At 34.8% G+C, this 25,545-nt stretch overlaps 1 protein-coding gene across 1 annotated transcript in view; it reads right to left on the minus strand.

Moving 5' to 3' along the window:
• Positions 1–25,545, minus strand: part of TTN (titin) — a 229,257-nt gene that overhangs the window by 152,059 nt on the left and 51,653 nt on the right. Inside the window, exons 44-75 of the mRNA XM_072418400.1 lie at positions 16,976–17,251; positions 15,663–16,226; positions 15,007–15,288; positions 14,637–14,915; positions 13,239–13,517; positions 12,875–13,153; positions 12,487–12,771; positions 12,106–12,384; positions 11,730–12,011; positions 11,349–11,627; positions 10,976–11,254; positions 10,601–10,879; positions 10,213–10,500; positions 9,837–10,115; positions 9,457–9,738; positions 9,083–9,361; positions 8,710–8,988; positions 8,326–8,604; positions 7,945–8,232; positions 7,445–7,723; positions 6,971–7,252; positions 4,949–5,227; positions 4,581–4,862; positions 4,206–4,484; positions 3,808–4,095; positions 3,352–3,630; positions 2,985–3,263; positions 2,566–2,844; positions 2,188–2,475; positions 1,783–2,070; positions 1,174–1,455; positions 58–336 (exon numbers count right to left, since the gene is read on the minus strand). Of these exons, the coding sequence (XP_072274501.1) occupies positions 58–336; positions 1,174–1,455; positions 1,783–2,070; positions 2,188–2,475; positions 2,566–2,844; positions 2,985–3,263; positions 3,352–3,630; positions 3,808–4,095; positions 4,206–4,484; positions 4,581–4,862; positions 4,949–5,227; positions 6,971–7,252; positions 7,445–7,723; positions 7,945–8,232; positions 8,326–8,604; positions 8,710–8,988; positions 9,083–9,361; positions 9,457–9,738; positions 9,837–10,115; positions 10,213–10,500; positions 10,601–10,879; positions 10,976–11,254; positions 11,349–11,627; positions 11,730–12,011; positions 12,106–12,384; positions 12,487–12,771; positions 12,875–13,153; positions 13,239–13,517; positions 14,637–14,915; positions 15,007–15,288; positions 15,663–16,226; positions 16,976–17,251 (9,279 nt within the window). The remainder of the gene's footprint in view (positions 1–57; positions 337–1,173; positions 1,456–1,782; positions 2,071–2,187; positions 2,476–2,565; positions 2,845–2,984; positions 3,264–3,351; positions 3,631–3,807; positions 4,096–4,205; positions 4,485–4,580; positions 4,863–4,948; positions 5,228–6,970; positions 7,253–7,444; positions 7,724–7,944; positions 8,233–8,325; positions 8,605–8,709; positions 8,989–9,082; positions 9,362–9,456; positions 9,739–9,836; positions 10,116–10,212; positions 10,501–10,600; positions 10,880–10,975; positions 11,255–11,348; positions 11,628–11,729; positions 12,012–12,105; positions 12,385–12,486; positions 12,772–12,874; positions 13,154–13,238; positions 13,518–14,636; positions 14,916–15,006; positions 15,289–15,662; positions 16,227–16,975; positions 17,252–25,545) is intronic.

Raw genomic sequence — 25,545 nt, forward strand, 5'->3', positions numbered from 1 at the left:
CAAACTTTTGAGGAAAAAGAGGGAACACACTTTTAAAGATAAATCACCATACAGTACCTTTGAACTTGATAGCACAAACACAGTTGTCGCTTCCAACTTCATTGACTGCCCTGCACTGGTATTCACCTATATCAGCTGGCTCCACATTTAGAACATGGATGCTGGCAAAGGTGTCTTTAGAAGTAAGTTTGAACTTTTTACTGCTTCGAATCTGTCGCCTATCTTTGAACCAGGCAACTTCAAATGGTGGAGTTCCCAGAAGTTCACAATCAAAACTGACATCGATGCCTTTCAGAACTTCCACTGGGCTAGGCTTTCTAACAAAGATGGGGGGTTCTAAGGGTAAAACAAAACATTTGTTTGGTTTTTTTTAAACAGGACAATTTTTTTACTATATGTGTTAACCTATTTCTTACTGCATACTTCACCTTTACACAAGCGAATCAATCATTAGTAATCAATCATTACTAAACCAGTACAAATAAAACATGTCTTTCCTTTAATGGTTACTGTAGAGCCAACACATTTAGACAGTAAAAACAAAAGCTCTCTGCTTAAATCATTCTTGTTGTAAACTATATTTTTTAATGGTCCTTTCAAATCTTAAAATAAAGTGTATTCTAAAGCTTATATGAGATGACTATACTATTTCTACTGATGATGGAAAATTGTGGGATCAAAAGAATAAATCAATCCCAGTATGGCCCTGGCATGACATGGGGTAGGATGGGAAAAGTGTTACATATTTGTCCATTGACAAATTCAAACTAATATTTTCAAGAATATCGGAAAGAATGTTTTAAAAGATTAACTTGTCTTATACCTACACCAGTTGCTATTTGATTTTAACTCTCTCCTGCTATTAAACAAAATATACTTTTGAAAACAAATTTTTCTATGCATTTAAATTCACTTTCCAAATGTACATGTTTTTTTTTACCTGTTAACTTATGTATACTAATAACTTATACTAATGACTAATATTCCTTAAAACTAAGGTAAACATTTATTGGGGACATGGGGGCTATACTTTCATACACTAAATGATGCATGATTAATTACCTTAAATTCATCTTTAGCTAGTTCCTAAAGCTAAAAAAAAGTAATAATTGGGGTGTACCAACTGAAATACTAATATAAAATAAGGATAAAATAATAGTGTTAACTTGGCACCTTTTACTGTGATTGATGTACTGCAGCTTGCACTACCAGCTTCATTGTGAGCTTCACAGGTGTAATCACCGCTGTCTTCTGGGCTGAAATCTTTAATCTCAAGAAGTGCCACATTGTCAGCAAAAGATAAGTTGAACTTTTCACTTGGTCGGAGTTCAGCGTCATTTTTGTACCATACAACTTTAATCTCTGGTGATCCACTAATCTTGCAGTCAAATTGGGCAGAGCCACCAAGTATCACAACCTTTGAAGGCTCTAACTTCTTTACAAATTTTGGGGGTTCTATAGAAGTAAAAGAGAAAAGTAACTATCCGTACAGTCATTTCATTACTAAGACATACTGTACCCTTCAAAGTTTGTATGTTTTCTTCATATTTATGTTTTAGAAAGCTATGTTAGAATGTGGAAAAATGTGAGTAAGAATGTGGGCATTTATGTTGTTTTGTGCTTTTACCATTACTACTATTACTAAAAACACACTCTGAAGATAAAAACAAAGATGCATACAAAACAAAGAACTTACTTTGCATTCCTTTTACATTTGTTATGTTCCTTGGAAGATATAAGAACTTATGTAAGACTCTAAAAATTACATATATGACAGAATACCTTTCACACTCAATTCAGCTGAACAAGATTCTTTCCCAACGTCGTTAGCCGCATGGCAAGAGTAAACACCAGAATCTCCTTTGCCCACTTTTATAATTCTCAGGTGAGCTGTGTTACCAATATAAGTGATTTTATAATTTCCACCAGATATAATATCTTTGTTATCCTTGGTCCACTGCACTTTGATTGGCTGCGTTCCAGATACAAGGCATTCAAAATCCGCACTCTGCCCAAGCACGGCACCTACTGATTCCAATTTTTTATCAAAGAAAGGAGGTTTCTTGGGTTCTATAGATCAAAATAAATAGCAAAATATCTTAGTGTTCTTAAACATTGAAAGATTTATGCTGTAAACAGCAAGGAAATAAATGAAGTCCACTTTCAGATTATGATAAATGAACAAACCTGAGACTGTTAGCTTAGCAGAAGAAGAAGCAGTACCAACTGCGTTGTTTGCTGTGCAAGAATAAAGACCAGCATGGTCCTTCTGGGAGTTCAGAATGCGAAGAGTAGCTACATTATTTTTAAATGACATTTGCAGATTACTGTCCCCAGTTAAGGGCACACCATCCTTATACCAAGATACCTCAATGGGTTCTGAACCATTAATACGACAATCAAATTTCACTGGCTGCCCAAGTGTTACCTCCAGATCCTTCATTTTCCTGGCAAATGAAGGTGGAAGTTGACGGTCTGCAAAAAAAATAAGTAGATCAGAAAACTTTGTTCCCCTGCAACTATACTATTAGTTGAAAACAAACCAATTTCATAAGATAAAATCACCTTGAACGGTGAAGACTGCCTTGGAAGAAACAGATCCCACAGAGTTTTCTGCCGTGCAGATGTATTCTCCACTGTCATTTTTGTCAACTTTGCTGAAAGCAAGGGTGGCAACATTGTTTGAAAAGTACACTTTGCATCCTGGAGTTGACCTGAGTTTTGTATCTCCTTTGTACCAAGAAACTATAATTTCTGGAGTGCCACCAACTTGACATTGCAAAGATGCTGAGTCACCAACTGTCACTTCTACATCTTCAATACTTGTAATAAAGTATGGTGGTTCTATTAAGAAAATAATTAAAGTAAATTAAATGTTGCCCAACCTTAAGAATCTATCAAGGAAATAATTCAAGTAAATTAAATGTTGCCCAACCCTAAGAAAAATCATATAATTTTACAGAGAATGTATCACAAACACAAACCTAGAATGGTCACCATAGACTGGCAAATATCCTGCCCAGCTTCATTTTCAACCCGACAAGTGTATTCACCATCATCTTCTTTAGAACTACTTAAGATTTCCAGAATGCAAGATTTTTCTGTTGTTGTTAAGTTGCATCTTTCACTTTGTATTATTTCTACACCATTCCTTTCCCAGGTAACATAAATGGGAGGTGTTCCAGTGTATGTGCTTTCCAAAATAAATGGTTTTCCAGTTTCTACACTGTAGTCCTTAATTTTCTTCACAAAGATAGCAGGTTCTAATTCAAGAATACACAAAAGCATTAGCAAAGCTTTTGAAAATAAGGTGACTAAAAGGAGTAAGAGCATTTGAAAAGGAAACATTACCTTTAACAAACAGTTGTGTAGTGCATGAGTCTTTTCCAGCATCATTAGAAACCACACATGTGTAGTCTCCACTATGGGAAATATCGACTTCATATAATTCCAAGGTGGCAGTTGAGTCTTTGAATTTTATAAGGCATGCTCTTCCAGAAATAAGATCACTGCTTCCCTTAAACCAATGTACCTTAAAAGGAGGTGTTCCCCTAATAAAACTACTAAAAGAAACATTCATTCCAGGTAAGACTTCCAGTGGTTCAGGCTTTGTCACAATGGAAGGTGGTTCTGAAGGATTATAAAACATACAATAAGATTCAGGACAATAAGGATATGTTTTAATTTACTATAGTGCATCTAAAGATACTTTGCATTCCAGCAACTTTCAAGAATGAATACGTAAATAGCAAAAATGCAGCAAGAAGTAAAGAAGATTTCCCTCTATAACTGATCAGAATTACTGACCTTGGACAATTAGAGTAGCACTGCACTCATCAGTCCCAGCAATGTTTTCTGCTAAACAAGAGTAATTTCCAGCATCTGAGGATTCCAAGTAATTAATTTTTAAAACACAAAGACTATCAGAAAATTCAGGCTCATATTTATCTCCGCTGAAGATTTTGCTTCCATTGTGAAACCAAGTGATAGAGATAGGTGGTGATCCAGTAATTTTACATTCCATTTGAACAGTGGAACCTACTGCTCTGGTGGTTTCTCTTAATTTTTTGGTGAAAGAAGGTGGTAATATGCGATCTAATTAACAAAATGCAAAAACAAATTTGATTTTGTTATATAGAAGATAATTTCAGTACATGCATTATTATTATTATTTTGGGTAAAGCCTGGAAGATTAAACAACTAACCAAGAACATCAACTGTTGCAGTGCAGGTGCTTTTTCCAACGTTGTTTTTCACTTCAAAGGTATATTCTCCACTGTCATTTTTGTCTGAAGACAGAATTTTAATTGAAGCTATCCCTTTGGATAGGCTGATCTTATATTTTTCACTGCTGATTAGTTCTTTGCCATCTTTGAACCAGCTAGCTGAAAGTTCTGGTGTGCCTGCTACTATGCATTCGATTATGCTCACATCTCCTGCGGTAACTCTTACAGGTCCTGGCTTTTCTACTATTATTGCAGGCTCTGAAATAAAACAAAATTTTACATGATGATGTTTAAACTGATTTACTACCCATGCCAAGTAAACTAGATTCTATGGCCTTTCATTTTTGTAGTTACCTAGAACGGACACATTTGCTATGCACTCCCTCATTCCAGCATCATTTTTAATCTGACATATATATTTTCCAGCATTAGCTGGTTCAGCCTTTCTAATCTGAAGAGTTGCAAGGTTTTCAAAGTGAGAAATTTTAATGTTTTCACTTTCTCTGATGACCTCTTCCTTGTCCTTCAGCCAAAAAACTGAGATAGGTTGTGAGCCTTCAATCAATCCTTGTAATTCAAGAGGTTCACCCAAGATAACAGTTACACTTTCAACTTTCTTCACAAATTTTGGTGGCTCTGAACAAAAACAAAATGTAAACATGAATAGGGAATGGTGTATGAGCATTTTTTTTTTTGGAGACAGATATAGGATAAAGAATTACCTTTAAGTTTAATATTACAAATGCAAGTATCACTTCCAACATCGTTAGAGGCCTTACAGTGATAGTCTCCAATATCTGGGGCCTCAACGTTAAGAATGTGAACAGAAGCTAGGTGATTTTTAGAGGTTACTTTGTACTTTTTACTGCTTCTGATTTGTCTGCGATCTTTAAACCAAGTCACTTCGAAAGGTGGTGTTCCCAAGAGTTCACACTCAAGACTAACATCCACGCCTTTTAAGACTTCTGTTGGACTAGGCTTCTTGCTAAAGACAGGAGGCTCTATAAAAAAATAATGAACATATGAACGTATTACTAAATTTTTTATTACTTTTTCCAGGCTCTAATGTATGTCTATATACATGTAATGAATACCCAGTTTATCAATGCAAAGCCACATTCTGAAGTGCAAAAAAATGTTGAATATGCAGCTATGATAAGCAAAACATAGCATTTATACTTATATTAGCTTTAGGCATTAGCACCTTTGCCTTTAGCCTATTCATGTACAAAGTTATAAAATTAGGTTTGCCTAAAATAGATATCACAATAGATAAACTACCTATACTCCATATTTTATTTTAAAGAAAATGTTAACTATAAATATTTTATTATGTATTAAATTAGTTTAAAATTAGGTAAATTTAAATAAAATGTAAATAAAATGTATTAAATTAGTTTTAAAAAATGTAGATTTTTCTATAAACAGACAATAATGTAAATTTGAACTCCAGTGAAGTCAATGCAGTCATGTAATAGCAAAATAAACTTAAATGCATTTAAAATGTAACAACCTGAGTTTTTCTTAATTTTTGCCTCCTGTATTGCCCCACACAGCCTTGCTGGGAGAGGGGGAGACAGTACAAGAAGCCCTATAGGTCCTACATCAATGCATTTATGCTGACAAGGAATGTGCTTGCAGTAAGATAAAGAGTGAGCAAAGCAGGGGTATCTAGATCACAGAACTGTCTCCACAAAAGTATAAATCCTTTACCAGGCAAAATAGTTAACGAACATGTATATAAATGTACCACTGTGTCTCAAGAGGCTATCACTTTGCTATGCAGCACTGTTGTCCAAGGGTTGAATTTTAGCCAGGGCTCTATGTGTACAGAGTCAACATGCTGTGTGTGTTTCTGCTGCGCACTACCATTTTTCCCACATCTCAAAACTATGAAGTTACAGTAATTGGCTCACCCAGAATTTGTCCTTGATATGTGTGCAAAATAGCAATGTGTGGAAATATGCTACAAAAACAAAAGTGTAATATGGATACATGATACTAATATATATGCATACATGCATTTCAATTATGTATTTAACCGCTTGTCTAGAGTTCAGCTTTACCATATTGTCCCATGGCTATATATTTAAAACCTAACTACAGAAATCTTTTTATTTACCTTTTTTTTGTTCTTGCTTTAGATAAAAGAGTAAAAAAATTGGAACCTAGATTTCTCTTAACTGTCTGTTTCTGTAACACCAGGACAAAACATGACAGGTACAAGGGACAATGCTGTCTCTATAACCCTGTCTCAAGGCGGGAGAGCTGACAGCTGTAATATAATATTAATTTTATTTTAATTTTTAAACTGAATTGGGTATTATAACAAACCTAAATACTTAATTTAAAGTTTTTTTTGTAAAAGAAACTTTGTATGTGTTCTGACAAAAATGTTTCCCTTTTTGATGGACTTTTTAAAATAAACTGTCAGCAGCAGTAAAGCCTAGGAACAACATGGTGCACCGTAAAATGCAGAAAATAAAGAAAGACATTGAAATCTATGACTTTTTTGGCATGGAAAATTCCAGTTTTTAAAGCAATGTTTTAATGTATAAAACACAGTATATTTTTTTCCATGCCAATTGTATTGACTAACTAGCAAATGATTGATATAAAACTTTGACCTAAACACTCCTTAAATGAGTCTAAACACTAAACAATCTGAAATCATATGAATAACTATATTGGTTATTTCAAAAATTTTTAAGTCAGCTCAGCATACTTTGAAACACATTTCTGACCTTTGACTACAATCTTGCTACTGGAGCTGGCACTGCCTGCATCATTAGTGGCTTCACAAGTATAGTCTCCATTATCTTCGATGCTGAGGTTGTTGATTTCAAGTACTGGTATAAAATCAATGAAAGACATAGTGTACTTTTCATTTGCCTTAATTTCATTGTCATTTTTGTACCAGGTGATTTTGATCTCTGGGGATCCACTGATCTTGCACTCACAGCGGACAGAATCACCTTGTTTGATTACTTTGGTTGACTCTAACTTCTTGATAAACTTTGGTGGTTCTATAAAGCCAAAGGGGAAAAAGATAATTAGAATTTAAAATATGTAGAATAGTAATGGAGGTTAAATTTGAAGAAGAGATGGGTAAAGTTGTGTATTGCTATCAAGTTAATCCAGATCAAAAGAGTAATAAAGTTCTTAAACATGAAGTAGGACAAACAAACAGACAACAAAAAGAAAGCAAATTCTCGCACCTGTTACAACCAACATTGTACTACAAGTGTCGCTACCAACATCATTGGTAACTTGACATGTATAGCGTCCAGTGCTTGAACCATCCACTGTGAAAAGATTTAAGAAACCTATTGACCCTTCCATTCCAAGGAAACAGTTAGGTCCAGAAAAGAGTTCCACATCTTCTTTAAACCACTTAATAGCAAATGGAGGTGTTCCTTTTACTTCAACTTTGAAATCCACCAAAGAATCAGGTATTGCCCTTTGGCTCTCAGGTTTTAAAATGAAGCTTGGAGGTTCTATGATGTTGTAAAAAGAGTGTTTAATTATTTTAGATTTCGATAACATTTGCTTGATAATATTAGCCTTTAGAAAGTTTTGTTAACACCACTGCACACCATTTTCTATTTACAGAAGATTTTTCAGGTTTTTTTTCTTTTGTAAGATTGTTGTCAGTGTTCAGAACGGCCAAAGATTAGTAAATGAAATTAAAAGAAAGAAAGAAGAAATGGCTTCAAACCTTTTACAGTGAAGATGGCACTACATTCAGTACTTCCTGCCACATTCATTACTTTGCAATTGTAGTTGCCACTATCAGATACATCTAGATCAGAAATGTTCAAAGATACTATATTTTCATGACAAACGAGCCTGTGCTTTGCACTGTGCAAGATTTCACTTCCATCTTTAAACCATTGGGCATTTATGGGCAATGAACCAGCTACTTTGCATTCCATCTGAATGGAGGATCCAAGAACCTTATCCATTTTGGTTATTTTCTTTGTAAAGGATGGAGGTATAGCTTGATCTGTTCAGTAAAAGAATATAGCTGGTTATTTATCTAACCAAGCCAACAGAATATTTTCTGGCAAGTGCTATAAAAATAAATGATAATACAAACCCAAAACGGTTACAAAAGCTGTGCAGCTACTGTATCCAAAATCATTTTCAACCTTAATCATATATTCTCCACTATCTTCCTTGCTTGCAGACTGAATCCTTAAGCTGGATACATTGTCCTCAAAGCTTAGTGTATAAAATCGGCTTGGCATAATTTGTTTGCCTTCTTTGTACCACTTGACTTGGAGCTCTGGTGTTCCAGACACAGTACAATACAAAGTCACTGGATCTCTTTCGGTTGCATTTACTGATTTTGGTCTCTCAACTATCTGTGCAGGCTCTGTTATACAAATTCAATTTCAAAAAAATGTAAATTAAAATATTTACTTTACTATTTTAACAACTATTTTAACTAAAATTTGACTTTGTAAAGCTAAGCACCAACCTTGAGCTATAAGATATGCAGAACATTTCTCTGTCCCTGATTCATTAGAAGCCTGGCAAGTATATCTACCAGTATGACTTTCATCAACAGTTCTGATATAAAGGGTAGCAATGTTGTTCTCGAAGGTAATTTGGGTGTTGTCATCTTGCTCTACAACTTTATCTCCTTTTATCCAAGAGACTGTTATAGGGTCAGAACCTGCTATAGCACATTGAAAAACAGCAGCACTTCCAAGAATTGTGGTAGCATTTTCTATTCTCTGGACAAAGGTTGGAGGTTCTAAATAAGACAAAGCCATTAAATGGGATTTAATATTGTTCTTAAAGTACTTAGCAGTAGCAAAAATAATCTATGGTATTTTATTGTAACTAACCTTTTAAATGTACTGAGGCACTGCAATAACAGCCTCCAGCTTCATTTGAAATTGAACACTGGTATTCACCAGCATCAGAATAGTCAACGTTGAAAATGTGCAGCTCAAATACGGATTCCTTTTGGACTAAGGAGTACTTTTTACCACTCCGAATCTCCTTTTTGTTCTTTGAAAAAGTTACATCAAATGGTGGAGTGCCCAGAACTTCACAGAATAACTTTACATCAGAAGCTTTTACTACTTCAATTGGCTCAAACACAGTTTTAAAAGTAGGGGCTTCTACAATTTAACAAAAAGAGTGGCTTATTAAACATTTAAAAAAGTATTTTAAGTGTCAGTAAAAAGTAATATATTGAGCAGGACTGATTACTAACCTTTCACTTTAACATCAATGCTGCAGCTCTCACTACCTGCCTCATTGGTAGCCTCACAAACATATATTCCAGTGTCTTCAATAGTAGAATCGGTAATATCAAGAGTAGCAATTCCGTTTATAAATGAAATACTGTATCTGTCACTTGTTGTAATGTCATTTCCATCCAAGTACCAAGTGACCTTGATATCAGGTGTGCCAGTAATTTGACACTGGAAAAATGTTGATTCACCTTTCCTTAACAACAAGAATGGGCTTGGCTTCTTAACAAACTGTGGGGGCTCTAAATATAGAGAAACATTTTCAAGATTTATGTAAATTACATTTAGTTATAAAGCAAAAATGTAACTAGGCTTAGCTATTATAGAAAAGAAAGCAAACCTTTGACAAAAAGCGTTGCTTTGCAAGTGGCTGTGCCAACATCATTAATAACTTGAACTGTGTAATTTCCAGAATCAGTAACTTTAGCTGAAAACAGTTCAAGAATACTTGAAGATTCATCTTTCCATACAGATCGATTTGCTCCCGAAAGGAGTTCCTTGCTATCTTTAAACCATTTGATTACCATTGGAGTGGTGCCATTCAAAACAGTTTTAAATTGAACTCTAGACCCTGGTAGAGTGTCTTGTGACTGAGGCTTTTCAACAAAATATGGAGGTTCTAAAATAGGTAATAGGTAAATAAAGAAAATGTTAAAGTTTATGTAAAATGTGTTATAAAAGGACAGCTCTGTCTGAATATAACAAGGAATGCATACCTTTTACAGTTAAAAATCCACTGCATTGATTCTTTCCTGCCTTATTTGTGGCAATGCATGTATATGTCCCACTGTCCAATCCTTCTAGTTCATTGATTTCCATAAAAGCTATGTTATCATGGAAAGAGTATTTGTGCTTTCCACTAGGCTGAATTTCCTTGTCATCCTTTAACCATTTCACAGTTATCGGATGTGAGCCAGAAACTATACATTCGAGATTAACAAAAGACCCTTTGACACTGTCCATTTTTTTAAGTTTCTTTGTAAATGATGGTGGGATTATCAGATCTAATTAATACAGAAGAAATAAAGACCATGTTACTTGAAAATGGAATTTGTTGGAAGGGGGGAATATATATATATTTTATATATATAAAAAAATACTAACCTAATACATTGACAGAAGCTGTGCAAGAGCTCCTACCAACATCATTCTGTACCTCAAATGTATACTCTCCACTATCATTTTTGTCAGCTGAAATAACCTTCAGGACAGACACATTCTCAGTAAAAGTAATTTTATATTTAGGACCATATTTTAGTTCTTTTCCATCCTTGAACCATTTGGTTGTGATTTCTTTGGTTCCAGAAAATTTACACTGCAATGTTGCAGGGTCACCTTCTGTGACATCAACCGAGACAGCCTTGTCAATAATTGTGGCAGGTTCTGTTGTTAAAGAATGACAAGATAGTTTAGAACAAGTTTACAGTTTGAACAGCTCTCTGTTTAGGTTTTTGAAAGCAGATAATGAAAGGGACCAACCTTTAACTGCTAACACCGCAGAGCATCGTTGAATGCCTGCATCATTTTTTGCTTCACATGTATATTTTCCACCAAGGTTGCTTTTAACAGAAGTTATATGTAGTGTAGCTACATTGTTTTTAAATATTGCTTTTATGTTTTCACCTTCCATAACTTCATCATTGTCTTTCCACCATGATATGGAGATGGGCTGTGAACCTCTAACAGTACACTGGAAGGCAACCATTCCTCCAATAAGGGAACTAAGGTTTTCAAGTTTCCTTGTAAAAGTAGGGGGTTCTAACAGACAAATAAAGAGTTGTAAGACACAAATTTGCAACTAAACTGCATGTTTAAAACAGAATTTCTGACTTAATTCTTTGGTGCTACTAACCTTTTAAGGTCACAAGAGAACTACACAGGCAGCTTCCAACATCATTAAACACCCTACATTGGAATTCCCCAGTATCCGTGGAGTCAAACCTCAGAATGTTGAGACTCAGTAAATTCTCCTGAAAAAAGGTTTTGTACTTTCTACCACTTCGAATAGGTTTGTTGTCCTTGAACCAAGAAACTTCAAATGGCGCTGAGCCTACTAGTGAACCTTCCAAAGACACATCTGAATCTCTCAGTACTTCCATATTTTGAAACTCTTTTACAAAAGATGGAGGTTCTGTATTTTAAGAAAATGCCCTTCAGTTAGTTACACATTTTAAAAACAATAAAATAGGAATATGGAAAAGAAGAATAAAAAGAGGTAATGACTTCAACACACCTTTAACTATAACTGCACAGCTGCATGTGTCTGTACCAGCCTCATTTTTAGCTTGGCATACATATTCCCCAATATCTTCAAGACTTATACTGTAAATTTTAAGAGCTGCTACAGAGTTCACGAATGATATACTGCAGGCATCACTTTCTTTAATTTCTTTGTCATTTTTAAACCAGATAATACTAATAGTCGGCGTTCCAGCTACTTTACATTCAAGTTGTACAGCATCACCCGTTTTGAAAAGCTGTGAAGGTTCTAGTTTATCAACAAATGTTGCTGGTTCTGTGAAATTTAAAAAGAATTAATAAAAGAGACCTGTGACGAAAAAGAGCAAAAGAAGGTATGCATAACCATAGAAGCAAAGAAGAAGTCAAACCTTTTATAAATATGTTTGCACTGCATTCCACAGCGCCAGCTACGTTGCTGACTTTGCAGACATAATTTCCTGATTCTGACGTTTTAACTGCATAGAGTTCCAAAGAGCTGCTAGTGTTCTCCTTAGCAATGTAGCATGAACCTCCAGTTTTAAGTTCATCCACACCTTTAAACCATCTTATAGTTAAAGGTGGTGTTCCTTTAAATGTGGTCTTCAGACACACAGTTGATCCGGGAAGGATATCTTGTGGATCTGGTTTGGTTAGAAAGCTTGGCGGTTCTAAATATATAAAGAACAGACAAATGACAAAAAGTAACAACCCTAAAGAAACATTGGGAAGTATTTAAATAAAGAAAGCACAAGAGGACATATTAATCAAACCTTTGACAGAAAGAGTTCCTTTGGTTTCCTTGCTTCCTGCAGAATTTGTTGCTCTACAGATATAAATTCCAGCATCACTTAATTCTAGTCGACTTAGCTCCAAAGAGGCAGTACCTTCCACAAATGATACCTTATATTTGTCTGGAGTTAGTTCTTCCCCATTTTTAAACCATGCCACTTTCATAGGCAAAGAACCAGAGACTTTGCATTCCAATCGACATGGTTCATTTATAACATTGTCAATACCTCGCAATGCTTTAGTAAAAGATGGGGGAATGGTTCGATCTGTTTATGATAGAAATATTTGTTTATTACTCATTTATATAAAACCCTGAAAATTGTGCTAAATCTACTAAATCTAATTTCAAGAACAATGCGTCATACTAACCTAATACTGTAAATGTGATCCTGCAGCTGCTACTGCCGACATCATTGGACACCTCAAATGAATATTCACCGCTGTCCTGAAGTTCAGCAGAGTAAAACTTCAAGGAGGCAACATTATTTTTAAAACTGATCCTATACTTTTTGCCAGATGTTATCTCCTTGCCTTGTCTTAGCCATTTAACTTTAAGTTCAGGTGTGCCCGATACAGTGCATTCCAAAGTGGCAGGATCTCCCGCAGTTACTTGAATTAATTCAGCTTTCTCAACTATTTTAGCAGGCTCTAAAATTAGAAGTCAGAAACAGGTTTTAGCTAACTAGTAATTGTCGTTCACATGAAATATATAGTATAGCAATTGCTAACTGACCTTTTACAATTAATTCGCCAAAACAACTTTGGCTTCCTGCTTCATTTTCAGCCACACAAGTGTATTTTCCAGCGCTGTTAATTTGCACACCGCTGATATGGAGTGTGGCAATGTTATTTTCAAATGTGATTTTGACTTTGTTATCTTCTCTGACAACATCTCTTCCTTTCATCCAAGTTACTGTGATGACCTCAGAGCCTTTTAGAACAGCTTGTAGAGAGACATTGTTGCCAACTATAGCAGTGACATTTTCAATCTTCTTTACAAATGATGGTGGTTCTAGTTTAGAAGACAGCAGTAAATATGAGAATCCATTCATGCTTACCTTTTCTACTACAGATCTACTAGTACTAAAACACTATTTGCTCATAAAACATTGGTACTAGTGTTTTTATTGGCTGGCTAAGTCAATACGCAGCTCACCAATTAGAAATAGTCTGTTTTCCTACTAAGTTAATGTTTATTTACCTGCACCAACAAAAAATGCAGAAAGGTAAGTTTAAGAAAATGTCTAAACTTTTTCTGTGGTTTTGGATAACACGGGAAGGATAATCTATGTCAAGTTTTATTGCTGTCGGTGTCACTGCTGAGACACTTCATTTATTTTTATTGTCAGATTAATATTGTACTGACACAGTTAAGTCAGTAGTTATGCAATACAAAGGTTATGTTGCGCTATTGGTGATATACATGAAAACTTGTAAAGAGATAAAGAATGAAGGCTGTTTTCTACTGGTTGCTGAAATGCAGTAGGTTGCATCATCTCCCCATTCTATGCAAAAAAGTGCTTTGGACACCAGAATAGGCAGTGGGTGAAAACACAGGCAGCAATAAAACATTCCAATAACTGGAATTGAGCTTTAAAAAGTAAAAGCCTTGTGCATGTCAAAAAGCAAGTCCCATGTAGGAGCAGCAATGTACTTGAGCATGGGGCAATGATGTCACTGATCAAGACACTCTTAACGTGTTTTGTCAATCAAACATTGTGCTAAAAGAGCAAAATGTATGAATGTAGTAGTGTGGTATTGGTGGCAGCAACATCACATTCTTCATATGATAAAACTACCCAGGCAACAAGCAGGTCTAATTGCTTGATCATACAAAATTAACCTGTACTGTGCCTAAAATGCTTATGTATTAGTGTTTTCTATGTATAAGCTACGGGTCAGTTTTAATACATAAAAAAATTGTAATTCCTGTGTCCACTTTATTTAAAAAATGCAGCTTCATGTTTTCACTTTCACCCATTAGCCACAGGTGGTAAGATAAGAGATAGTAGAAGTTAAGAATACTAAAGGTTTTATTCGGCCATTAAAGAGGTTAAGTAGTGTAAAAAGCAACAAGAATCATGTTTGTTAGAAAGAAGAAGAAGAAAAAAAGTTCTAGTTCAATACTAACCTTTGAGTCTGTATGAAGCGCTGCAGTTACATTTGCCCACTTCGTTGGCAACAACACACTCATATTCACCAACATCTGCACTATTAAATGATGAGATTTCCAGACAAGCAAAAGACTTTTGGTATATGAGCCTGTACTTTTTACTATTTCGTATCTGTTTCTTATCTTTGTACCAGCTAATTTCAAAAGGTCCAGTACCAGACACTTCACACTGCAGAATAGTATTTGATCCTTTTACTATTTCTGCCGGTTCAAGAGTTTTGATGAAAGAGGGAGGCTCTAGAAGAGTATTAGATTTTTAGAAGATTATTACAGAAAGATAATTTATGCATCTATAAATATTTGTACCCAGTATGAAGAATCAACAAACCTTTAACAATAATTTCAGAAGTGCAGCTTTCGGAGCCAGCATCATTCAGAGCTTCACAAGTGTAACTGCCACTATCGTCAACTTTCATGTTTGTAATATCTAGAATAGCATTTGAGTTGTCGAAAGTCATTCTGAACATTTCACTTGGTGTAATTGCTGTGTTGTTCTTGTACCAAGTGACATGGATGTCGGGTGAACCTTTAATTTTGCACTGTAAATGTGCTGATTCTCCCTGTCTTAACAAATAAGAGGGTTCCACCTTTTTCACAAAAGACGGTGGTTCTATAGAAAAAAAAGCATTACAAAGAGCTTAAGTAAGAGAAAGAGCTTCCTATTAACAGGTATAAAGAAGATGACGACGACATGGTGAAATTTGACGAGTTCAGCCAAATTGGGTCATATTAATGTTCAGCCATATAGTACATTCACACTTGCTTGAATAGTATCAATAAAACTACTCAGCCACCCATCCAAACAAAATATAATGCAGACAAGACAAGTACAAGACAGTTTAGGACTAGCTTAAAATAACTGAACATATGATATGTTGAAACAAAATAATCCTGTGGAAAATAAAAAACTACCTTGTTCCTTGTTCACCTACTTTACATATTGTATTGTGGTAGGTATGTGTTAGTGTATTGTGTATTTCTTACCTCGTATCGTAACAACTGAAGAAGATGAGCTGCTTCCTGCATCATTTGTTGCAGTGCAAACATAAGTTCCAGAATCCTTTATCTTAGTCACTGGGATTTCCAGGGAAGCTACTTTGTCTTCAAAATAGATTTTATAATCCTTCCCTGGAAGGAGCTTGTGCCCATCTTTTGTCCAGGCTACTGTTACTTTTCTGTCTTCATCTACCTGGCACTCAAGGCGAATAGTTTTGTTCACAGCAGAACGCAAAGGCTCCAGTTCTTTAATGAAGTGCGGCTTGTCAATAACTATCAGTTCTGCCTGGCAGGTGTCTGTTCCAAACTTGTTAGAAGCTTTGCAAGAATAGATGCCTTTATCGGTGGTGGTAAGATTTAAGAACTCTAGGACATGTTTGTTGTTTATGGCTGAGATATGAATGTTCTCTGAAGAAGAGATGGGGAGTCCATCTTTCTGCCATATTGTATCAATAACTGGTGTACCTGACACTGTTGTTTGGAACTTAGCTTTCTTACTCACAAAAGAGGTAACAGACTCTGGTCTAGTTATAAAAGATGGAGGGAAGGCTTCTGCAAAGAAAACAGAGGTTTCAGTACTGCATCACTATGTTAAAACTACAACATTTTTCCAAAAAGCAAGAGACCTAAGAATGAAATTTCCAATTTTGCAGTCATGGTATACTATATTAGAATTACAAAGAATCGAAAGAGTATGTTTATGTAGCTAATTTAAGATGATTAAGGTGAGTGTAAATATCACAATAAAATGAAATCGTGCCACATACATTTCATAGTCATAAGCATGTGGCCTGTTTAGGCAAACTCTTTTTTTTAATAAGCATAAAGAATTAGTAAGTATTACCAAACTGAAAAGTTTGCAAGAATACCATATGATCATATTATGTATTCAGCCACTTCATGGCTACAAATACAATAGCAATAGTTGTTTTAGTAGTAAAACCAACAGATCTGCAGTGGAGACATCACTATCTGAAGAACATTAAGCCCCACATGCAAAAAATTAGAGATAATATTAAGCTTAACAGTGTAGATTCTGATCCAGCTGATTTTTTTTTTTTAATATCTTCAAAGCATTTTGAAAGGTATTTGATAAAGCAAAAGAGCTTTACTGATATAATAGTAAAGACTGAAATTGAGAAAAAATAATATTTTCATCAACCCAAAGAAACTATTTTTTCAGAATTTAATTAATATAAATTGTTCACTTACCTTTATTGTAATAAAGATTTCCCTAATTTATTTTTTGCCTAAAAAATATATGCATGTGTGTTTTCTTCGTGTTATTGACATTTACTTACCAGTCACAGTTAAGGTTGCAGTGGTGCTTATGCTACCAAACAGATTGGAAGCTTTGCATGTGTATTCACCACAGTCAACAACCTGTGGTCTAAGAACTTCAAGAGTAGAAAGATAGTTTGATGTCTTCACAGAGTATTTGTCGCTCTCGTAGATCTCCCGTCCAGACTTGAACCACTGGAATCTTACGTTAGGTGCAGGTTCTGTCTCACAGGTGAAAAATGCAGAGTGTCCAACTGCTACTTCTACCGACTCAATCCTCTTCTTTAGCACTGGAGCTATGGAAAACAAGTTAAAAGAAAAAATAAGTTTTTTAGAAGAAATTAAACACTTACTTAATACTTTTCTTGGATGTGAAGTGCCCATTTCAGGAAAAGTGAAAGGATAATGGCTGTGCGGATGAAAGGAAATTATTAGCAATTTACATATTGTTATTGTTATCATTTACATATTGTGAAATCACCAATTTATAGTGAAAGTGGAATCAAATTATACTGCAAAATGGTGTGAACATGCAAAGGAAATGTGGTTTATTAAAAGGAGCCGGAACAGCTGAAAGTGAAAAAGTAATTTATTTACCGACCCTGCTAGTAATTATTGAAGCAAAATAAAAAAGTTAAACTAAAAATGTGAAATTACAACATGCATTTACCTATTTAATATTTAGGTTGAAAATGGAAAGGTATAGAGTATTAAACTGTCATTGTGTGATGATAATAAAAGCCAGAAGTGAACTACCTAATATAATTGAGTGGTTTTGTGGATATGGGGATGGACATGACAAAAAAGTAAAGAGTTAGTATTGATTAAGTCACATAATATATTGTAACCTTGAGTTATCAAAGCTCTCTAGTTCTACACAAATGGTATAAAATAAATGGTTGGGTCTGTTAAAGGTTTTAGATAAAAGTTAGATTTTTTCACGGCTTTTGGCAATAACTGATATTATAGCTACACTTAATAAGGTTTATAAAAGTAATATCTATGCAAATATCATTGGTTGTTTTCTCATGACAGTCTTCTTTTTAGCATAAACATTTTGTTTTGTTGTTTTGGCATACCATTTTTGAGAAGCCTTTGATAAACCCAGGTCAGTTGAACACATACAGACAAAAAAAAAGACAAAACATATACTCTAATGGTTAGTACATGAAAGAATGCCCTATATTCAGTATGCAACTAAAACATTTATAAAATCCTATAAATATAAATGGTTTTAAAGAGCAGCAAGGATTAATTCAGCTCTCCTCATTGGCTATAGCATCCAGCAGAACGTGTCCCCCGCCACGCACTGTGGTTACGTCTGACAGCCTTATGTCAGTACAAAACGTAGTAGTCACATATGAATTGGCTGTAGAACCAATTTGGAACATCTAGGGACCAAGTTTTGGTACTGAACACTGTAGTGCCTAAATACAACTGTGTTTGGATTTGCTGACAGCTGGAAAGGCAAGTATTTAAAAGGCTTATTTACAAGTAACTGTTATTCTTTTTTAATTGACACATTTGCCCAAAGTAACAACACTACAAACGTTTGCTAGTTTTTAGTATTGAAAAAAATCAAGTTTAAAGCAAGGCTTGCTTTTGATTACAACTAGCAACTGGCAAAATAAAAGTTACCAAGGTCCCAATTAATTAAAATTCTCCAGCTCACTCAGGTATCAACTTTTCATTAAAACTCAGCTAGGGTCTAGATCTCTAAACAAGATAGGATGGTTAATGGTTAAACCTGCAGAAATTCTAATGTTATGCTAAAACATAATGATTAAGGACAGACTATACATGAGTTGTTAGTATAATAAAATGTGTAATTAAAACAATCCTACAGAACAGGAAAAGGCAACTTTCAACATTTCAATTGGTGAAACAGTTTTCAAATTTGTTTCAGTTGTTAGCTGTTGCCTTCTCTTGCACTGAAACACTTATTTATTGTTTTGCTGTTAGCAGAAAAGTGTTACATTGCTATCCCCATAATCCAACCTCTTTTAATAACTGTAAGTTGAGCTGATGTTGTTGATTTGCCAGCTTCATTCAAAGCCTCACAGGTATATTCTCCTTGGTGTAAATCCATTTGTACTTTGCTGATTACTAATGTATAGGTATCATTATGTTGTGAACACTTGAACTCTATGCCTGAAGACAATAATCTATCATTAAAGTACCAATTAACAGTTTTGGCATGGTTTATAACAGCAATAAAGGTAATAGAGTCTCCTTCATTAGCTGTAGAATCTAATAATCGTTGCCTAATAAATGGAGTAACAGAATCTTTTAGGAGCTCATCCTCATATATTTCTTCTCGTGTCTCTTTCTTTTTTACCACTTGTACTTGTTCCTGTATAGACACTGCTGAAAATGTTACTTCATCAGTGCAGGCAGCTGCACCAATGTCCTTAATCTCCACATATGTATTAAGAGCACTGGATTCTTGTTTTGTAATGTTCTACTCAAATGTTTCTGACTCTGTCTTTATACTGACAGAATGATAGGCATCATGGACAGAAGGTATATCAGCTACTGTAGCTGTTGACATTTCCTCTTGTTGTTCTATAGCAGTCAAGGCTTTCTCTTGCCTAGTAATAATACTTTCTGGTCTCCCGGCTTCCATTATATGTTGTTCTTCATACATGAGAGTCTGAAAAGCTCTTCTGAGTTCATTTTTAAGGTCAATGCTTTGTGGATAAACATTTGGAAGAGACAACGCTACTTCTTCAATGGAAAAATTACTTGTTGTGATTACATAGGTACATAAAGTATTCTTTGGTTCCTTGGTTACTGTAATACTTTTAACATCTATATTTTGTATGTTTTTCAGTATTTCTGCAGACAAAAGTTCTGATTCATTTATCAAGGCTGAATACAATGCTTTCCTAACATGACCTTTAATTTCCAAACTAAAACTTTTTAGATCTTCTGAGGCTAAAACTTGTTCTTTTTGAAGGATATCTGCATTAAATATTTCATGTGAGCTCATGGGTTCCTTCGCTTGCATTTCTGCTTTTAACTGTTCTGTTCCTGATTGTTCTGCAGTTTTTAAATTTTCTGCTTGTATAGCTTGTTTTTCCTCTACAGCTAAAGGCAAACTTACTGACTGACCTTCCTGAATTCTTGATGCATAATCTTCTTGGGCTTCATCCAAAGGAATTACACTTTGTATTGGTACACCATGGTTCTCAATACATATAATTTTTACAGGACGAGTCAATTCTTGAGTAATTTCACAAGCATTTACCTCAATATCCGGCACAAAATCAGCATGGCTTGCAACAATAGCCCTACTTTCAACTGTAGTACACAGCTTTATAACAGGCTGGAAGTCATCTTTTTGTACTGCAGCCCTTTTTTCCTTTTCTGTTGCAATTAACTCTTCTTTTGGCAGTAAAAGAACATCTTCCATTGCAATTGCACATTTGTGTTGTTGATGTTCAGTAACAGAAGTAAGTTTTACTTCATCAGGCAAAAACTGAAGTTCTTTAATAATCTCTCCTGAAAGAATACTTTTGTCTTCAATACCAAGACTATGTTTGTAAAATTTCTCCATTTTTTTTAATGCAGTATTATACGCTGGTCTTTCATAAACAATTTCTTCTTCTTTAGGTAATAATAATTCGGACTGTATAGTTTGCAAATTTAAAAATGAAGGAAGTTCTTTAGAAAAAGATAGATTTACTTCTTCACCAAAACCTTGTATTTTACCAGTATCTTCACATAAAATAGGATGAAAGTCATTAGACAATGAAGACAAAAGTAAGACTGGGCTTTTTGTAATGTCAGCTTGATCTTCAGATGGCATAGTAAAGCACAATGATTCTTCACTTGGTAGTTGTGTGTGAGGTTCTACAACATGTAAATTCAGGACTTGTCTCAGTTCATGGTCACAACCGGCTACTTCTTCAGCATTCCTATCTTGAATAGACAATGCATGTTCACATGGAAGTTTATGTTTCTCTTCCAATATTAAACTTCTTGTTATCATTGGATCTTTGATAAGCATAGCCTTCTCTTCCTTTGCTTTTTCCAAATTCAGGTTATGTTCCTTGAGTAGGATATGTTGAGAATCTACCACTGGGGTAACCAAGGGTTCTAAAAAAACTATGTCTACTTTTGAAGATGGATTTTGCTTTCCCATCTCCATAAGTCCTTCTTCTCCAAGCAGTTGCTCCTTTGTAAGTTCCTCAACAATTTCCACATTCTGGGTATGTAAAACGTCTTTGGTTCCAGTTGTAGACACTGCTGCAGTGGTTTTCCTAACTGAAATTGATTCTGTTGTATCATATGTTAATAATTGTTTTTCTTCCGCTGTAACTGAAATATGTCTTGTTTTTTGCTCATGTTTGAAACCTAACTGTAGGGTGGATGGGTAGTTATCATTCACTTCTTCTTTATCTGCTAACGTAATTTCTTCAGTGACAGGTACATGAAGGGACTGTGATTTAGGCCCCACTATCTCTTCAAGAACAGGACTTGTAATTTTTCTAACTTTTTGCTCACTTACATCCGTGAGCTCTGTGATTGCTGATGTAGCTAAAGGTATGCACTCATTAGGCAGTGGCTCAAGTTGGACTAACTGTTGTTCTAAATTATTCACTTCCTGTAGTGAATTGCCTTCTTCACTGTGTACAGAGTACTTTCCTTCTATTCCAATTGTGTATAGCATGGTAGAATGTTGCTGATCAAGCTCTGATTCTCCTGGTAATTTAACAGCATATAGGCGTGTTTCAGTGCTTTCTTCAACAGAAGATTTTTTGTAGGACTTAGTAACCTTTATCTGTGACTTAACTAAACTAGATTCAGAGGTAACTGTCAGCTCTGCAGTGCAAGATCTCTCCCCAAGACTGTTAACTGCTTTACATGTGTAGTAACCACTGTCTTCTTGTTTACATTTATGAACTGTTAAAGAGCCTGTACCATCCTGCTTGAGGCAAATTGTGTAACGTTTACCAGGCAATATCTGCTTTTCATTTCTGAACCACTGAACTTTTGGCTTTGGATTTCCTGCAACTTTATATTCCAAAACTGCTTTATCATTTTGGATGCAGCTAACAGATTGTAAAGGCTTTAGAAATGTTGGTGCAATAAGTTCAACATCTTTTGATTGATCACCCAGAGATAGGGCTGTTAGATGTGAGCTTATGTCTATAGCGTCTCTTTGCATCACAGTGAGATATGAGCTACACATAGTTTCACCTTGCTCATTCATTGCAATGCATGTATACTCTCCCTCATTGTTTGTTTGCACACATGGAAAAAGGCAACTGTATTCATCACCAATATTTAGGATTTTGTAAACCTCAGAGGTGCTCAGTTCTTCTCCATTGTGCCACCAATGGATACTGGGCTTTGGGAAACCACTAACAATAACTGACAATTTGGCTGTATCTCCTACTCTAGCTTCTAGTGATGAAAGTTGCTTAATGAAAACTGGAATGCTAGCTTCTTTGCTAAATTCTAATTTGCTTGAGTATATGGAAGATTCAGGCATAGATTCAAGTGTTTTAGTTTTAGGCTGTAACTGAAGGCCACTGCTGAAGGTTTCTGTTGTGTCTTCCTCAGATATTACATAAGAGCTAGACTCGTCTGTGCAAACAAAAAACAGTTGGTAATAATATATTATTATATATACCAAAAACCAGTATGTTTATGTCAATAAGATTTGTACAAACATTTCTCATTTGATGGAGTAGTATAAACAAGAAAACCATTACAAATAAATGTAATAAACCAAGTAAAAGGAAGTTCTCAAAAACATTTAAAAAATCAGTATATTCCTAATTATTCACAAAATAAAATGATCTAGGTAAAGTAACTTACTTAAAATAATTTATTATGTCATTATTTTTAAGAACCTTAACAAAACGTTGAGTAAATATATTTTAGAGCAGAATTGAAGTCATGTTTTTAAAAATACTAATAAGCACCAAACTCAGATCATAAAGTCCAGATTGCATTTAGTTAAACGCTTATGCCATAAAAACCCAATAAGGGTTTTAGCAGGGAAAAGTGCAGTGAAATATTGTCTACTGCACTCAAAAAAATACAGGGATCCTGAGGGGTATTACATTTTTAACCAGCATCTGTAGTGAACCATACAAATTACCCCTCAAAGTTCCAATTTTTATCATTCCAGTATACACTTTGTTTATTAATGCAAAACTAATAAATGAACAATTATTTTGGATTTGTCGAGCTTGCCAATTTGTGGATCATTCAAGATCAAATCACAAGAGTTATTGGAATATTGGAATCCAAAAAAACATAGGCGCAAATGCTGAAGTCTGGATAGGCTTTTGACTTCAGTGCACAAAATATCAAATGTGGTCTTTTAGTGGATACTACCCATGTGAGCTCTAGCATTGTAGTTGAAGCCAGTCATATTATTGGCAGAAAATCACTGATTCATCATGACTTGTTGCCAAGAAACATTTTCTACTTTTACTGATAAAGAAAGTAATGCTAGGTGTTAAGACCACTAAAAAATAGAAACACTCAGTAGATGCTAAGTGTAAATGATAAATAAAAAAAAATGTTTTTGAATAAAAATATAACTATACACTAAACTCCTTTAATCCACTGCCACCTCCCTTAACTAACCTACACTAACACCTACCACACCCATTTGTAGTATTACTTATTACTTCCTGCTGCAATGTCTACTTCTTAGCAATAATCAGTGCTGGACACCCCCTGCACACCCATATCTTACATATTCGAGGCCATCCTAGGATGCTGTTACAGTGTGTGGAATGGTCACATACATGTCTTTGAGACATGAGTGGGCAAGCTTGTCCAGCATCAAAAAGGGTTTTAGCACATTTTAAAAAGGGCTAATGTTTAATTACTGAAGATGCACACAAACCGACATAAAGAAATTAAATCATAGCCATACACCACCTACATTTCATGGGATTTTATTGAATTAAAATAAAATTATACAATGGCAAAAATAAAACTGCTGCATAACAAGACAAAGTTTACCCTGGTGCATATTTAAGTCTCACATTCAGAACTTAAAGATTGAGACATAATTAAAATCTGGGAAGACTTACAATTGTACAGTTTGTTTGCAATATTTACAATATGTTATCACACAATGATAGATTGGATGAAGCTACAATGATAAGCCTAATTTGAAGTAATAACACATACATCTGCCATATATAGCTTATTAATTATGAGTTAAAAAAAAAAACAGGGAGCATTGACTGGTGTGAGATGAACACTTGTATACCCTATTTAGCTTTTTCTCTACATGCAGTGCAGTGAATAATTTATGGGTCAATGTCTGCAGTGAGATAAAAACCCATTAATTTAGCACTAGGGTCATTTGCAACATGTGGATGACCACAGAAGTCTGAGCTCAATTGTGGTCACAAATGCTCATACTTAAGTTAATGAGAGCAGTTGGAACCATTTTGTGCACGCATTTGCATTTGTGATTGTGGCTGTGTGGATCATGGTGCAGTTCCAAAAAAAGCTACAGGTCTCTTTTGGCCATGAATTTGCTTTTCTTCCCCTAGAGGAAGAACTGCAGGCATAACAGCAACTGTGTGCAAATGAGTTCACCTGTGGTGTGGTTCGCCACTTCTGTAAGCATAGCAAGAGTTTGCTATGTGTTTAGAAAAATCTAGCTGCCAGTTGTTCCACCACAGGTACGAAAGCAGCCTTAATTCTGATGTACAATTAAAAATGAAAACATTAAAATAAATCTGTGTCAAAAGCCTCAAATGGAAGATACGGTTAACAGGTTCCCAAGCTGCTTAACAATTTTGAGCATTTAAGCTAAATCTTTTCAGCTTTGCTGTGAGTAACACATTATCTCTGAATTAAACACGTTGGAGACATAGCTTTGAAACTTTGAATAATGGCCTATCACACAGGTATTTTTTATGTGGTGTCTTTTAAAATGGAACTCAACTTAAATAAGAAAAAAATTGTAAGTTGGCAGGATCATTCTTGCAGAAAGTACAAGTGATATTGTTTCTGCAAAAAAATAAACTTACCTGCCTGTTCACAATCTTTACTTCAGTGTAAGCCATGCTGGGTATCTCATAGTACTCCTAGCTCCTAGGAATAAATAAACATCCATGCATGCAATGATGCATGGATGTTACATCATCCTGCCATACCAATCAAGATGGTTGTAGATCAAGAACCTAGAAGTGGACGAGGTGAGGATGGTGGTGCCAACGACGGAACAAGGAGAGGTGAGTGTAATTAAAAATGTAATCAGGTAGATAATTTTATTTTATTACAGGTCGTCTGTTCCTTCTGCTATAAACAACCTGCCTGCTAGCAACTTTTTACTCATTTGGTTACAATTTACCAATCACAACAGTTATAACAAAGAAATAAACTGTCACAATTGCATATGTTAACATAAGAGTACATATGTTTTTTAATACTAGGAACAAATAACAATTAGCACATTTGGAAATAAATAAACAAAACATGAAAAAAATAAAAAAAAAATCACACAACATTTTTGTGCTAATAATTCATAACACAAAATGTAAGTTATACAAAAATGTAAAGCAGCAATATTTGTCCAAATTTTACCTAAACATAAAACAAT

The sequence above is a fragment of the Pyxicephalus adspersus genome, chromosome 7, assembly GCF_032062135.1.
Source record: "Pyxicephalus adspersus chromosome 7, UCB_Pads_2.0, whole genome shotgun sequence".
In the NCBI taxonomy this organism is placed as follows: domain Eukaryota; kingdom Metazoa; phylum Chordata; class Amphibia; order Anura; family Pyxicephalidae; genus Pyxicephalus; species Pyxicephalus adspersus.